General features: G+C 36.6%; 1 protein-coding gene across 1 annotated transcript in view; it reads left to right on the top strand.

Moving 5' to 3' along the window:
- LOC137398416 (cytosolic purine 5'-nucleotidase-like) overlaps positions 1 to 15883 on the top strand; it is a 52964-nt gene that overhangs the window by 21468 nt on the left and 15613 nt on the right. The window contains exons 6-8 of the mRNA XM_068084525.1: positions 6499 to 6594; positions 6687 to 6775; positions 14811 to 14962. Of these exons, the coding sequence (XP_067940626.1) occupies positions 6499 to 6594; positions 6687 to 6775; positions 14811 to 14962 (337 nt within the window). The remainder of the gene's footprint in view (positions 1 to 6498; positions 6595 to 6686; positions 6776 to 14810; positions 14963 to 15883) is intronic.

Genomic DNA, 15883 nt, shown 5'->3' with positions numbered 1-15883 from the left:
ACTGTTTGTGATAAATACTGTTCACTGACACACTACTGTTAGTGACAAATACTGTTTACTGACACACTACTATTAGTGACAAGTACTGTTCACTGACACACTACTGTTAGTGACAAGTACTGTTCACTGACACACTACTGTTTGTGGATAGATTGATGTTTAACACTATCACTTCTTCCAAAGCGGTCCATGGTCTCTCCAATTATTGTGAATACAGTCCGCAAGTGTGCAACACTAAAACATGTTAAATACTATGCTGAGTGAGGCAAAAAAAATCTCTCTTAGAAAAATTTATAAATACAACCAAGTTGTTAGCTAGGAAATATGGTTCTTTGATCATCCTCTGTAAAATGAGCTTTTCTACGTTATTCTTTTGGCCGTCGGCCAGCTAGAAACCAAGGTCGTCTGGAAGATAATGTTTTCGTAATTAAAGTATCACATGACTGATGTTAGACATCTGGCATGGCTTGTATTTTCATTTGGTTGATTTTGAGAATTTAATGGCCTACAGTGGGCATTGTAAGTTGCTATTCTACGATATAACAATAGATGTTAAAACGAGTTACTACAGATTTAGGTCTATGAATGACTGTAGTGTCATTGAGTATGTCACTTATTCTTTCTCATTCTACAAGAATGGAAAGCTTCGAGGCAATTTAGGAAGATGCTCAGTGAATATGTCAGTGCGGAGGAACGCGAGACATATAATAATATGACAGTGTGGAGGAATGTGAGACCTATCATAATAATATGACAGTGCGGAGGAATGTGAGACATATCATAATAATATGACAGTGCGGAGGAATATGAGACATATCATAATAATATGACAGTGCGGAGGAATGCGAGACATATAATAATATGACAGGTTGAAGGAACGTGAGACATATAATAATATGACAGTGCGGAGGAACGTGAGACAAATCGTAATAATATGACAGTGCGGAGGAACGTGAGACATATCATAATAATATGACAGTGCGGAGAAATGTGAGACAAATCGTAATAATATGACAGTGCGGAGGAACGTGAGACATATAATAATAATATGACAGTGCGAAGGAACGTGAGACATATAATAATAATATGACAGTGTGGAGGAACGTGAGACAGATAATAATATGACAGTGCGGAGGAATGTGAGACATATAATAATAATATGACAGTGCGGAGGAATGCGAGACATATCATAATAATATGACAGTGCGGAGGAATGTGAGACATATAATAATAATATGACAGTGCGGAGGAACGTGAGACAGATAATAATATGACAGTGCGGAGGAATGTGAGACATATCATAATAATATGACAGTGCGGAGGAATGTGAGACAAATCATAATAATATGACAGTGCGGAGGAATGTGAGACATATAATAATATGACAGTGCGGAGGAATGTGAGACAAATCATAATAATATGACAGTGCGGAGGAACGTGAGACATATAATAATAATATGACAGTGCGGAGGAACGTGAGACAGATAATAATATGACAGTGCGGAGGAATGTGAGACATATCATAATAATATGACAGTGCGGAGGAATGTGAGACAAATCATAATAATATGACAGTGCGGAGGAACGTGAGACATATAATAATAATATGACAGTGCGGAGGAACGTGAGACATATAATAATAATATGACAGTGCGGAGGAATGCGAGACATATCATAATAATATGACAGTGCGGAGGAATGTGAGACAAATCATAATAATATGACAGTGCGGAGGAACGTGAGACGTATAATAATAATATGACAGTGCGGAGGAATGTGAGACATATCATAATAATATGACAGTGCGGAGGAATGTGAGACAAATCATAATAATATGACAGTGCGGAGGAACGTGAGACGTATAATAATAATATGACAGTGCGGAGGAATGTGAGACATATAATAATAATATGACAGTGCGGAGGAATGCGAGACATATCATAATAATATGACAGTGCGGAGGAATGTGAGACATATAATAATATGACAGTGCGGAGGAATGTGAGACAAATCATAATAATATGACAGTGCGGAGGAACGTGAGACATATAATAATAATATGACAGTGCGGAGGAACGTGAGACAGATAATAATATGACAGTGCGGAGGAATGTGAGACATATCATAATAATATGACAGTGCGGAGGAATGTGAGACAAATCATAATAATATGACAGTGCGGAGGAACGTGAGACATATAATAATAATATGACAGTGCGGAGGAACGTGAGACATATAATAATAATATGACAGTGCGGAGGAACGTGAGACAGATAATAATATGACAGTGCGGAGGAATGTGAGACATATCATAATAATATGACAGTGCGGAGGAACGTGAGACATATAATAATATGACAGTGCGGAGGAACGTGAGACAGATAATAATATGACAGTGCGGAGGAATGTGAGACAAATCGTAATAATATGATAGTGCGAAGGAACGTGAAACATATAATAATAATATGACAGTGCGGAGGAATGTGAGACAAATCGTAATAATATGACAGTGCGGAGGAACATGAGACATATAATAATAATATGACAGTGCGGAGGAACGTGAGACATTTCATAATAATATGACAGGTTGAAGGAACGTGAGACATATAATAATATGACAGTGCGGAGGAATGTGAGACAAATCGTAATAATATGACAGTGCGGAGGAATGTGAGACGTATAATAATAATATGACAGTGCGGAGGAACATGAGACATATAATAATAATATGACAGTGTGGAGGAATGTGAGACATATCATAATAATATGACAGTGCGGAGGAATGTGAGACATATCATAATAATATGACAGTGCGGAGCAATGTGAGACAAATCGTAATAATATGACAGTGCGGAGGAATGTGAGACAAATCGTAATAATATGACAGTGCGGAGGAACGTGAGACGTATAATAATAATATGACAGTGCGGAGGAACATGAGACATATCATAATAATATGACAGTGCGGAGGAATGTTAGACATATCATGATTTTATGCCAAGCGTTCTTCACTAAGTTTATATGGGACTAAGGACCACGCTAGACTAAGGACCATGCTAGACTAAGGACCACGCTAGAACAAGATAGAATTAGTCGAGGTATAAATTGGAGTCTGTCCCATTGGAAGATTGTCTGTCAAAGTACTATAGTTCTTAGAGTGCGATCTCTTGCAGAACTGGGTCAGTAAAATCTATCATTGCTGCACTAAATGTACCGAAGCACTTCATTCTAGGTTGCTAGTAGATTCTTTCCTAAAGGCCAGGCTACACACCCCAAAAAATTGTGTCGTATGTGTAGTCGGTGCATCATTTGTGAAGCCAATGCGTTTGCTACGCAAACGATGCGTTGGCAACGTATCGACAAATCATCGTTGGTAAATCATTTCGAGATGAGCATGTTGATCTACATCAGGGGAGGTAAAATCGAAACAACTGCGATTGCCTGAAACAGTTGATCATAGCAATATCATTCAATCTCATTCAATAGTATTCATTTCCAACATAAGCCATTTGCTATTTATACATGGACAAACATACTTTTGCATACAACAGCTATATGACAACTGTTACGCTATTACAACTTGGAATTGTTGATAAAACATTGTAGATAATTCTTTCGATAATTAAATCTGTTGAAATTCTTTTTTTCCATAGATTAGTTATGCCATGAGCCTAGAGTAAATTTGTACACAACTGTTTTCATCGCTAAGATGTAGCATTTTCTGATCAAATAATAGCGATACAAATGGCTACACAAACATTATTGCTATCACAAATTTATAAAGATCCGTATTAGCTAATAAATAACCTGACAGTACTTAAATAGGTGTGTTGGAAAATCCAGCTAGGATGTCGTGGGCTTTTCACCCTTGAGGCCAATCCTCATTGGTCAGCTTATTTATCAACACAACCGCTTGTTTGTAGTCACAGCAAATATGTACAGCCCAGTTCGCCATGGCAACACCCTGGGAATAACTAGGCCTTGATGGAGGCACTACATTAACATCACACAAAAAATATGAAACAGTTGATAGCTTTTTTTGGTGAAATAGATAAAAGATTTGTAATGTAGCTCTGACACTAAAAAGGTTAGGTTAAGAATTAATAAAGTGTCACATCTACCAACTTGATCTAGTAGGAGGCTAGTTCTGCTACACAAGAGATGTACTTTATAATGTTTATTATGTTTATAATCCATGATGAACATAGACACTGTTTATAATCTGTGATGAACATAGACAATGTTTATACTCTATGATGAACATAGACAATGTTTATACTCTATGATGAACATAGACAATGTTTATACTCTATGATGAACATAGACAATGTTTATACTCTATGATGAACATAGACAATGTTTATAATCTGTGATGAACATAGACAATGTTTATACTCTATGATGAACATAGACAATGTTTATACTCTGAATGATGAACATAGACAATGTTTATACTCTATGATGAACATAGACACTGTTTATAGTCTATGATGAACATAGACAAATCAAACTATATTTCTTTTAGATGTAGCATTTATTTAGACAAATCCTAGGTTTGTTATGAATTGACAGAAAATTACATGTTAACCCTAATCGTTGTGTCTTACCTATTTCAGCTAATGGTTTCCATATACATACATGTACATATACATTATACCTGATGGTTATGCAAGTACTGTACGTACATATACATTATACCTGATGGTTATACAAATACTGTACGCACATATACATTATACTTGATGGTTATACAAATACTGTATGCACATATACATTATACCTGATGGTTATACAAATACTGTACGCACATATACATTATACCTGATGGTTATACAAGTACTGTACATACATATACATTATACCTGATGGTTATACAAATACTGTACGCACATATACATTATACCTGATGGTTATACAAATACTGTACGCACATATACATTATACCTGATGGTTATACAAATACTGTACACACATATACATTATACCTGATGGTATACAAATACTGTATGCACATATACATTATACCTGATGGTTATACAAATACTGTACGCACATATACATTATACCTGGTGGTTATACAAATACTGTACACACATATACATTATACCTGATGGTATACAAATACTGTACGCACATATACATTATACCTGATGGCTATACAAATAATGTACGCACATATACATTATACCTGATGGCTATACAAATAATGTACGCACATATACATTATACCTGATGGTTATACAAATACTGTACGCACATATACATTATACCTGATGGTTATACAAATACTGTACACACATATACATTATACCTGATGGTTATACAAATACTGTACGCACATATACATTATACCTGATGGTTATACAAGTACTGTACACACATATACATTATACTTGATGGTTATACAAATACTGTATGCACATATACATTATACTTGATGGTTATACAAATACTGTATGCACATATACATTATACTTGATGGTTATACAAGTACTGTACACACATATACATTATACCTGATGGTATACAAATACTGTACGCACATATACATTATACCTGATGGCTATACAAATAATGAACGCATATATACATTATACCTGATGGTTATACAAATATTGTACGCACATATACATTATACCTGATGGCTATACAAATATTGTACATACATATACATTATACCTGATGGCTATACAAATACTGTACGCACATATACATTATACCTGATGGTTATACAAATACTGTACGCACATATACATTATACCTGATGGTTATACAAATACTGTACGCACATATACATTATACCTGATGGTTATACAAATACTGTACACACATATACATTATACCTGATGGTTATACAAATACTGTACGCACATATACATTATACCTGGTGGTTATACAAATACTGTACATACATATACATTATACCTGATGGTTATGCAAGTACTGTACGTACATATACATTATACCTGATGGTTATACAAATACTGTACACACATATACATTATACCCGATGGTTATACAAATACTGTACACACATATACATTATACCTGATGGCTATACAAATACTGACTTGGCTGTTTCATGATCACAAATAAATATTCTGCTTTTTTGTTTAGACTAATGGATAAATTTTCATATGTAACTCAATAAAATGTCATACATTGATATGCCCTTATTCCTTTTATTAGCCCCCATAGAATTCAACTTACCGTACTATATAATATTTGATGTAAAAATGTTTTTACCTTCGTCCTGTTAGTTGGAATTGCTAAATATTTATTTAAACTAAGTGTAATGTCACTAGGTTATGTTATATGTGATGTCCAGTGTTGCATACTTCTTGTTTTATACTAGTGGGTTGTCTGTTGTATCGATGATATACAACCCCCATCATGGGGGCTGTATATCATTGGTTGTATGGAGCGGTCATGAAGGCCCGTGTATGTCTATTTGTAAGCGACTGCTAGTTACAGTAGAATGCTGTCTGTGCCTTGTAGAGGTCTGTGGTTTGACAATCTTTATGGAAATCTACTCAAAGTGGATGCTTATGGGAACATCTTGCTCGCAATTCATGGGTTCAAATTTCTCTCTCGGTAAGTTCCTCTGTACGAACTTGAGCATTCCCTGCTGTAGCTACTCTAGCTTTGAGTTTCTTGTATAACATGGAATAATCTTACTAATGCAGGAATGAAGTGCTGGCCAATTACCCTAATCGCTTCATTCAAAATGAAGAAAGCCGCATATTCATCTTAGACACTTTCTTCAACTTGCCAGGTGAGTGGTTTTAGGCTACATACCAGCAGTTGATGATTAGATCAGTTAGAGTATTACCACCTTCCACCAGTATTACCACCTTCCACCAGTATTACCACCTTCCACCAGTATTACCACCTTCCACCAGTATTACCACCTTCCACCAGTATCACCACCTTCCACCAGTATTACCACCTTCCACCAGTATTACCACCTTCCACCAGTATTACCACCTTCCACCAGTATTACCACCTTCCACCAGTATCACCACCTTCCACCAGTATTACCACCTTCCACCAGTATTACCACCTTCCACCAGTATCACCACCTTCCACCAGCATTACCACCTTCCACCAGTATTACCACCTTCCACCAGTATTACCACCTTCCACCAGTATTACCACCTTCCACCAGTATTACCACCTTCCACCAGTATCACCACCTTCCACCAGTATTACCACCTTCCACCAGTATTACCACCTTCCACCAGTATCACCACCTTCCACCAGTATCACCACCTTCCACCAGTATTACCACCTTCCACCAGTATTACCACCTTCCACCAGCATCACCACCTTCCACCAGTATCACCACCTTCCACCAGTATTACCACCTTCCACCAGTATTACCACCTTCCACCAGTATCACCACCTTCCACCAGTATCACCACCTTCCACCAGTATTACCACCTTCCACCAGTATTACCACCTTCCACCAGCATCACCACCTTCCACCAGTATCACCACCTTCCACCAGTATTACCACCTTCCACCAGTATTACCACCTTCCACCAGTATTACCACCTTCCACCAGTATTACCACCTTCCACCAGTATTACCACCTTCCACCAGTATTACCACCTTCCACCAGTATCACCACCTTCCACCAGTATTACCACCTTCCACCAGTATTACCACCTTCCACCAGTATCACCACCTTCCACCAGTATTACCACCTTCCACCAGTATTACCACCTTCCACCAGTATCACCACCTTCCACCAGCATTACCACCTTCCACCAGTATTACCACCTTCCACCAGTATTACCACCTTCCACCAGTATTACCACCTTCCACCAGTATTACCACCTTCCACCAGTATTACCACCTTCCACCAGTATCACCACCTTCCACCAGTATCACCACCTTCCACCAGTATTACCACCTTCCACCAGTATTACCACCTTCCACCAGCATCACCACCTTCCACCAGTATCACCACCTTCCACCAGTATCACCACCTTCCACCAGTATTACCACCTTCCACCAGTATTACCACCTTCCACCAGTATCACCACCTTCCACCAGTATCACCACCTTCCACCAGTATTACCACCTTCCACCAGTATTAATACCTTCCACCAGTATCACCACCTTCCACCAGTATCACCATCTTCTTAAACGGCTGTTAATTCGATCTCATCAACCAAATGTCATTCAACTTTCCTTCTTATCCAGTATTAACTATATTATAGCTATGATACACAAATAAAGTATTCTCACTAAAAAAATTTCATTTTATAATTTACAAATACATTTATGAAATCTATTTTCCCTAAAACTGAAGGGGATTTATTTTCATGTCTTACAGAGAAATGATAAACAATATACGAGACTCATGGTTAAGCATCCATACTGGCTAGGTCGACATTATTTGTGACATTTCAGACATTCTCTACTAGTTGATATTTATTGCTTGCTATTAACCCGCAGTTATATTTTAGCCTGTGTCCTGCTTTTTAATTTGTTGGAGCTTTCAATTTTTATTTCATTCTAAATTTGAAGGCATATCTTTATTTGGTTGTTATATTTAGCAATGTTGCATAAAAGCTCATTGCACTCACAGTTTGCAGTAAAAACTAGCTTTTTATGTGCAATAGAAGAGGAGTTACGAGCGTCGATCCATTGTAAGCCGAGTTAAGATAATCACGATGATGCTATCAAACAATATGCTAATCTGCAAATTTATAAGTTACATAATAATTAAAATCTATCAAATACTACAAGTTTATGTTTACGAACAAGTCACGTAAAAGAACCATACTTATATTACATGCAGAAACAAAAATTAACATTTTTAAAGCGAAAATATTTGCATCGTTTGCTCAGCCAGTTGTGTTCTGGTAGTTGCTTTTTGATGGAACGAACATCTTTTGGTTGTTCAATACTTTCCACAATGTCTTCTGACCTCTACTCATCTTCCGCACTGCTGAACTAGTCGATATTAGTGTCCAAACAATTTTTTTAGCAGAGCAAAACTTTTACGCATTGCATCTCACACAATGGATAGTCTTTTAGCCGCATGCGCATTAAGTAGAACTTTTAGTCTAAAGCTAGTGGTTTATCTACCATCGTAAATGTAAACCGTTTTTCACGGTTTACATACATCGAAGTAGAAAGACCGCGTTAAACAAGGAACTACTATTAGCCTGATACATTTATTAATTATTTCTATGATGTTACTTTCAAAGTTTTAATGGGAAAAAATGGAAAGTCTTGCCGTTGGACAACGAGAAAATTAATTTTTATTGATGTAACCGAGTCATTATTAGTACGATTTTGTGGACACTTTTCTACTGATCAGTTGATATTATGGGTTCGGAAAGATCAATGCCAAAGTGGTGGTCAAATAGTGGTTGGTTCAATTAAAGGGTGGCATTCTATTTTTCAACCTTCTTCAATAGTGGCGGTCATATAGAGATGGCGTTCAAATAGAGGTTTTACAGTAACTAATGCTGCATTCACTCCAGCCCATTTTCAAGTCGGTTCTCTGGCCGATTTTTTCATCACCGAGAATTGCATCGTGTGAACAAAGCAAACGAGTCCAAGATCGATTTTGTCTATGGTGAAGTTTATCGGCATTGCCTGTTCAATGGCTGATTATAGACCGATTTTCCACAATTTGAGTAGCCAATGAAATCACTTTCACAGTGAGTCCCACATTGTCATTTAAAGTAAACGCCATATTTGTTTTCATCCGTTTTTGTCATTAGCTTCACTCACAAGACTAGTAATAATTCTGTTAGCAACAGAATTATTACTCGGGTCCAATTATTATAGCAACGTCATTTGAATACCACGGAATACATGCATGGAATACCATTATGGCGCCTTACAGTGCCTCGCCTTGCGCGTTCACAACTCGAGTTGTACAACTCGAGTTGCCGTGTTGTACAACTCGGCCTGGGTTTTTGATGAACTCGAGTTGCGTTACGCAAAACTAACACGGGTTCGTAAAGAAAGCAAAGTGAGTAATTGGGGTGTTTCATTTACAGAAATTTAATAATAATAATTTAAATATGTATACATATTTAAATTATATATATTGGCGAGATTTGCGCATATTCATTTCTATAAATTTAAAGAGACAAAAACAATTGTAGAATGTAAAAAGCAAACTAAAAACAATCTATATGAGAACTGAGCAGCAAAAATTTTTTTCCCAAACAGGTTTACATACGGCAGTAAAATTTGGGCTCATGATTGGCTTTAGTAATTGAGTTTTAGTAATCAAAACCTACATCATTACATTGAAAGTCAATAGTTATAATTAGAGAGGAACACAAAATTCCAAAATTTTATTCAAAATGGCTTTAATTAATGAGTTTTAAGTGAGCGCCTCTTACGTTTTAACAGCACTTTTTGAATGATAATATCAGTTTTGTTACGTTATTTAGAATTTTGTGTTCCTTTCTAATTATAACTATTGATTTCTAATGTAATGATGTAAGTTTTGGTTACTAAAACTCAATTACTAACGCCAATCATGAGCCAAAATTTTACTGCCGTATGCAAACCTGTTTGGGAAAAAGAAATTCGCAGCCAGCTGGGCAACTTCTTTTTCATTTGAAAAAAGGGTCATCTCTCTAGAATCTGACAATAAACTGAATGAACACCGAAAATGAACATAGAAATTATCTCAACGGCGTTTAATGATGCACCAAAATAAATTCCGTATATAGAAAATATTGCTAGAGAAAATAAAATGATGAGATGTTCTCAAGCCGAGTTGTTGAACTCGAGTTGCTGTTGAAAGAACTCGGCCTGGATTTTGGTGAACTAGAGTTGTACAACTCGAGTTGTACAACTCGAGTTCTGCAACTCGAGTTGTACAACTCGAGTTGCAAACTCGGCACAGTATAATTCTAATAATTCGCTATTAGTTCTAGTTTTACAGTACACACATAGTTTAATTTCTATTAGCTAACGGGTGCCTCTTTATGTACCATCGTTAATATAACCATATCTACGGTTATGCTACCGTAATACCAATATATTGCACCTTACTTTTGAAAAGTCGTGTTGCGCGTTCACAACTCGAGTTGTGCAACTCGAGTTGATCAACTCGAGTTGCAAACACGCAATGCGAGGCACTGTAAGGCACCATAATACCATTCCATGCAAACCATTTAGCAACTGATATAGTTACTGATGGTAACTCACCAGATGAGTGGTAACTCACCAGGTGAATGGTAACTCACCAGATGAATGGTAACTCACCAGATGAATGGGAATTCACTAGATTTCAGTCCATTGGTCAATTTCTATATCATTGAAAAGCTATCATTGCTGTAAATTCGCTACTTGTTTAGTTCTGAGATAAATGTAACTTCATTTGGATGATGCAATGGCGCAATTGTTTTTCAGGAAACTTCCCTTCTTGAAAACGCACGATCTTTATTTACTCGCAACTAGTAGAGTGTTGTTCTCCGCTCTATCTCTGGTCAAATACTTTTATAAACTATTAAAACCAAAGATGTTTTTCGAATGAATGCAATCATTTGCTCAACATCGAACATAATTCACAGAATGCTTTGAGCTGGTGAATAATTTATGGCTAACAAAAATACTTTCCTAGAAAGTGGCTAACTATATGGATGAATATTCAGTGGACTCACACCATGTGATTTTAATTCATTCCGGTGTTAGCATTTTAAGGGGTATAGAAACCCATAGTAATTATCTAATGCAAACACCTGATAAAAATCATAAAAATTTCATATGCATACTGTACATATTAAAAATTGCCAACAAAATACCATATTAACCTTAGTAACTAGGTATAATTACCTACAGTAAGTTTATTGTATTAAGTGGTTACTATCTGCATTAAAGAATAGAGAAAGCATAATATTATTATGCTTTATTAGTTATCTTGAGGTGTTGACTGATGTTGACTAAAAAAAGAATCAAGGAGATTGGCCCACTAGAAGCTGAGATATAGCCAGCCAAGCACAGGTCTACCTAATAAAGAATCAGAGGAAAACCCTTCGAAAATCCCGAAAACTGTGACGTATAAAATCGACTTAATGTTCATGTGCCGGAGTTGCGCAATCTTACCGCCGTTACGTATAATGATTGTTTTGGCTACGAGATGTGAAACGCTTCTCGCGATAGTAAATAATTTACAGACTAGCTCTGGTTTCTCAAGAAAATCAGGCAAACATTGTGTGGTAAAGGCATTTGCCCACAACCCCTCGCCGTGATTTTTCAAAACATAAGAGCAGATTTTGACTATTGGGCTTCAAATTTTAACTCGATCTCCACGGATATGCTCCGAAAATCCTCTGTTCAACGAACGGCGCGTGTATAGTCTATATGCGACATCCGCGATTGCAGTTCGTTTAGAATAAGAAATGGGAATGTAAATTTTTGTTCAATCATCATTTTTCTACTGTGTATCTACTGCAGCATTCAGTTGATTTTCATGATTATCGTCACTATTAACAGACTGTAAGTTCACTACAGCCATAATCTTAAAAAGAAAAACTTGACCGTGCTGCTCTTGCTGTAAGAAAAGAAAACGATAACTTTTCATTTGATTTTTCTATTGATCTATTATCTTATCTATGATTATTTTTTATGATTAATATAATAATCATAATGCATATTATACAAAATAGTGATAATATAACTGCGTATAGAGTAAATGATGTAACTAATATAATTTGTAGAAAGTGATAGCAGAATGTTGCGAAATAATAGATGCGTGTAATTATTTTATTCTAAAACTAATCTACAGGTCAGAGGGACTGGTTCGGAATTCTCAGAGCAATGATTGTTAGGCTCAATTTGATTGTTCTATACTTCCAGGGATTAAACCAATTAAAACGCCGTGATTGTTATAGGAGAGCGCATTAGTTGGCTTAATTGGCCAATGGCAAACAAGTCGATTTCATACGTCACATATTGATGATTACCAAAACACTTTTGTTTTTTGGTAGACCTGTGTTTGGCTGGCTATATCTCAGCTTCTGGTTGGTCAATCTCCTTGATTTTTTTTTAGAACATCAGTCAACACCTCAAGATAAATAATAAAGCATAATAATATTATGCTTTCTCTATTCTTTAAAATGTAACACTACAATGTACTATGTGTAGTATATAGCCTACAGTAGGGAGTTCTTACATTCCGGACAGACGTATAAAATAGACGTTAAATTTAGCTTAGATGAATTTAGCTTACTAAACACATACTAGTTAAAGCTAAGTTTTAGTATGTATTTTACTAAACTTCAACTAAACTAAACCTAAATCACAACACACTCGCCCACTTCTTCAAAAATCTTCAATTTTGACTGTGAATAAACTCTATAAATTTCGAACTCTCATCGCGTCTCATCAATTATTCTACAGCCTTAAATCACATCGCATTCATCAATATCCCACTCGCTGCTCTTTCTTAAATCTAAAGCTACTTCCCTCTAAATCTGCTTCGGGTCATCACAGAATGTCATACCAGCAGTCAGCACAATGGAACGCTCTGCCTGATGAACTGTGTAGGGTTGTGAGTGGGCCCACTTTTAGACGTGCCCTCAAGCTGTACCTGTTGGGCGGTGACTAAATAGTTTCTGGCTGCTCGCTGTTAACTTGTGGCCCAGCGCCTTGACTAGCAATGCTACTGCGCAGTTTGGGCCTCATCATTATTTCTTTTGTTTTCTGTTTTCATATCTTTTGTTGAAACAAAACAAGCTTTGTCATCGTCTAAAATTTTATCACCCTATTTACCTATCACCTAATTTTATCGTCTAAAATTTTATCACCCTATTTACCTATCACCTAATTTTATCGTCTAAAATTTTATCACCCTATTTACCTATCACCTAATTTTATCGTCTAAAATTTTATCACCCTATTTATCTATCACCTAATTTTGTCGTCTAAAATTTTATCTGTTTCCGGTTTTGTTTTCACTATAATTTGGAAAGAACAATTCTTAACTTGAGCGCGAGCACCTTATCTCTTTCAGTCGTTCTGAGAGGGATTTAGCAAATAGCATATCGGCATCTTCGTTATTTTGACGTATTCAGCATACTGACTGCCAAATTTGAATTTCAAGAGAAATTTTTGTTGATATCGTGTGGCGGAAAAAATGTCAGGAAGTTTCAAGATTCAAATCGATATAACTTGGCTGCAATCGTGTTATATCGATTTTAACCTTGAAACATAATGGTGGTCAGATCCCGCCTCTAGTCGCATTTTAAGATTGCAGTTTATATACTCGGAAGAAATAAATATGCCTAAACATAGTTGTTTACAATTGATAAATATTGACAAGTTGTTGACAAGTGTTTACACAGTATATTTAGAGGAAAACACTAGGACAAGTTCTGACCTATTTTTAAATCATTTGAAACATCTATAGCAATGTAGCTGAGGCTAAATTTTAAGTTTTGTTCCAACAATCATGAGAAAATACAATATCAGCAGAGGCGGGTAACACTGCAACTTGAACGCAATAGCCGATGTCATAACGAGAGGGACAAACAGGAAGTGCAACTATTGACCTCATTTTTTTCATTTTTGGGAGTTTTAACGGCGATCAAGTTGTGTTAATTTTAATATTGTAACATCCTGGTAGTCAGATCACTTAATACGACAAACAAAATCTCAAATGATACAAAAAGATCTGTTGCATTTGATGCGAGTGACCCTGTGACCCTTTAAACTAAGGAGTATTGTTACCAACACATTGAATTGCTGTAATTTTCATCAGAGCATGTTAATATCAGTTCTCTCTCATCAGCTCTCTACCTCTTTTCTCCCTCTTTCCTCAGAGACTTATCTGTTGGCCTTGATCGTTGACTACTTCTCCAATGACCCCAGCTACACCAAACATTGCCAGGGGATCAAACACGATGATCTCTACATGTCGTGGAGGTCTATTCAACAGGATGTGAGGAAGGCTAATGAGTGGGTTCACATGAAGGTAAGGAATGCTGTGAGTATCCTTGACATGGCTGGTTTTTGATTTCTACTCGTCTTAACCTCGGGTCTTGTTTTGCTCAAGATTGAGGCAAGTCTGCGAGGCCTCATGTGTATATCATCAATGAGAGCAACAGTTAGCAGCCTGACATTAGATTGCATGCTTTTGTTATAGCGGAGTATATGCTAGAGCTTACTGCTGGGGAGGTTGTATATGACAGGGCTTTATCTAGTCTATAAAGGGACTACATTGACTGAAGATTTAGTGTTGGGGAGGTTGTATATGACAGGGCTTTATCTAGTCTATAAAGGGACTACATTGACTGAAGATTTAGTGTTGGGGAGGTTGTATATGACAGGGCTTTATCTAGTCTATAAAGGGACTACATTGACTGAAGATTTAGTGTTGGGGAGGTTGTATATGACAGGGCTTTATCTAGTCTATAAAGGGTAGAAAATTGCTGTTTTTCTGTTTGCATAAAGGGGTAACCACACGAAAGTTAAACCACAGCTTCTAATGTCAGAGGTTGTAGATGTGAAAAACAACCAAAGTAGTCGAAGCATAAAGGCCTGCAACTGAACCATTTGGTCATATTTATGGTACTTTGGTTCAGCCAGCTGCTCATGCTGCTGTTAGTAAGACAACTTCATACTAGTGGTCAAAGTATTTGTGTGATTTCATGACAAACAATAGATTCAATTGTGATTCAAAAGGCAGCAAATAGAATCTCTCGAATGTAGCACAGGAAATAGCTAGAACAAAATTTATTTTTTGTGTTCAACTTCAACCTGTATGATCTCATAAATTTTCATTACTTTCACCAAGATATGCACATGGTTAGTATGTGCTATGTGGCCAACCCTTTAGCATACACACCGCTCTCGTTATCTCCAATCTCTATGGCTGGTCTAAGTGGGATGTCGG

The sequence above is a fragment of the Watersipora subatra genome, chromosome 1 (assembly GCF_963576615.1).
Source record: "Watersipora subatra chromosome 1, tzWatSuba1.1, whole genome shotgun sequence".
NCBI classification, from domain to species: domain Eukaryota; kingdom Metazoa; phylum Bryozoa; class Gymnolaemata; order Cheilostomatida; family Watersiporidae; genus Watersipora; species Watersipora subatra.
Note: the sequence above shows the minus strand (reverse complement) of the source record. Positions and strands in the feature narration are given on the sequence as shown.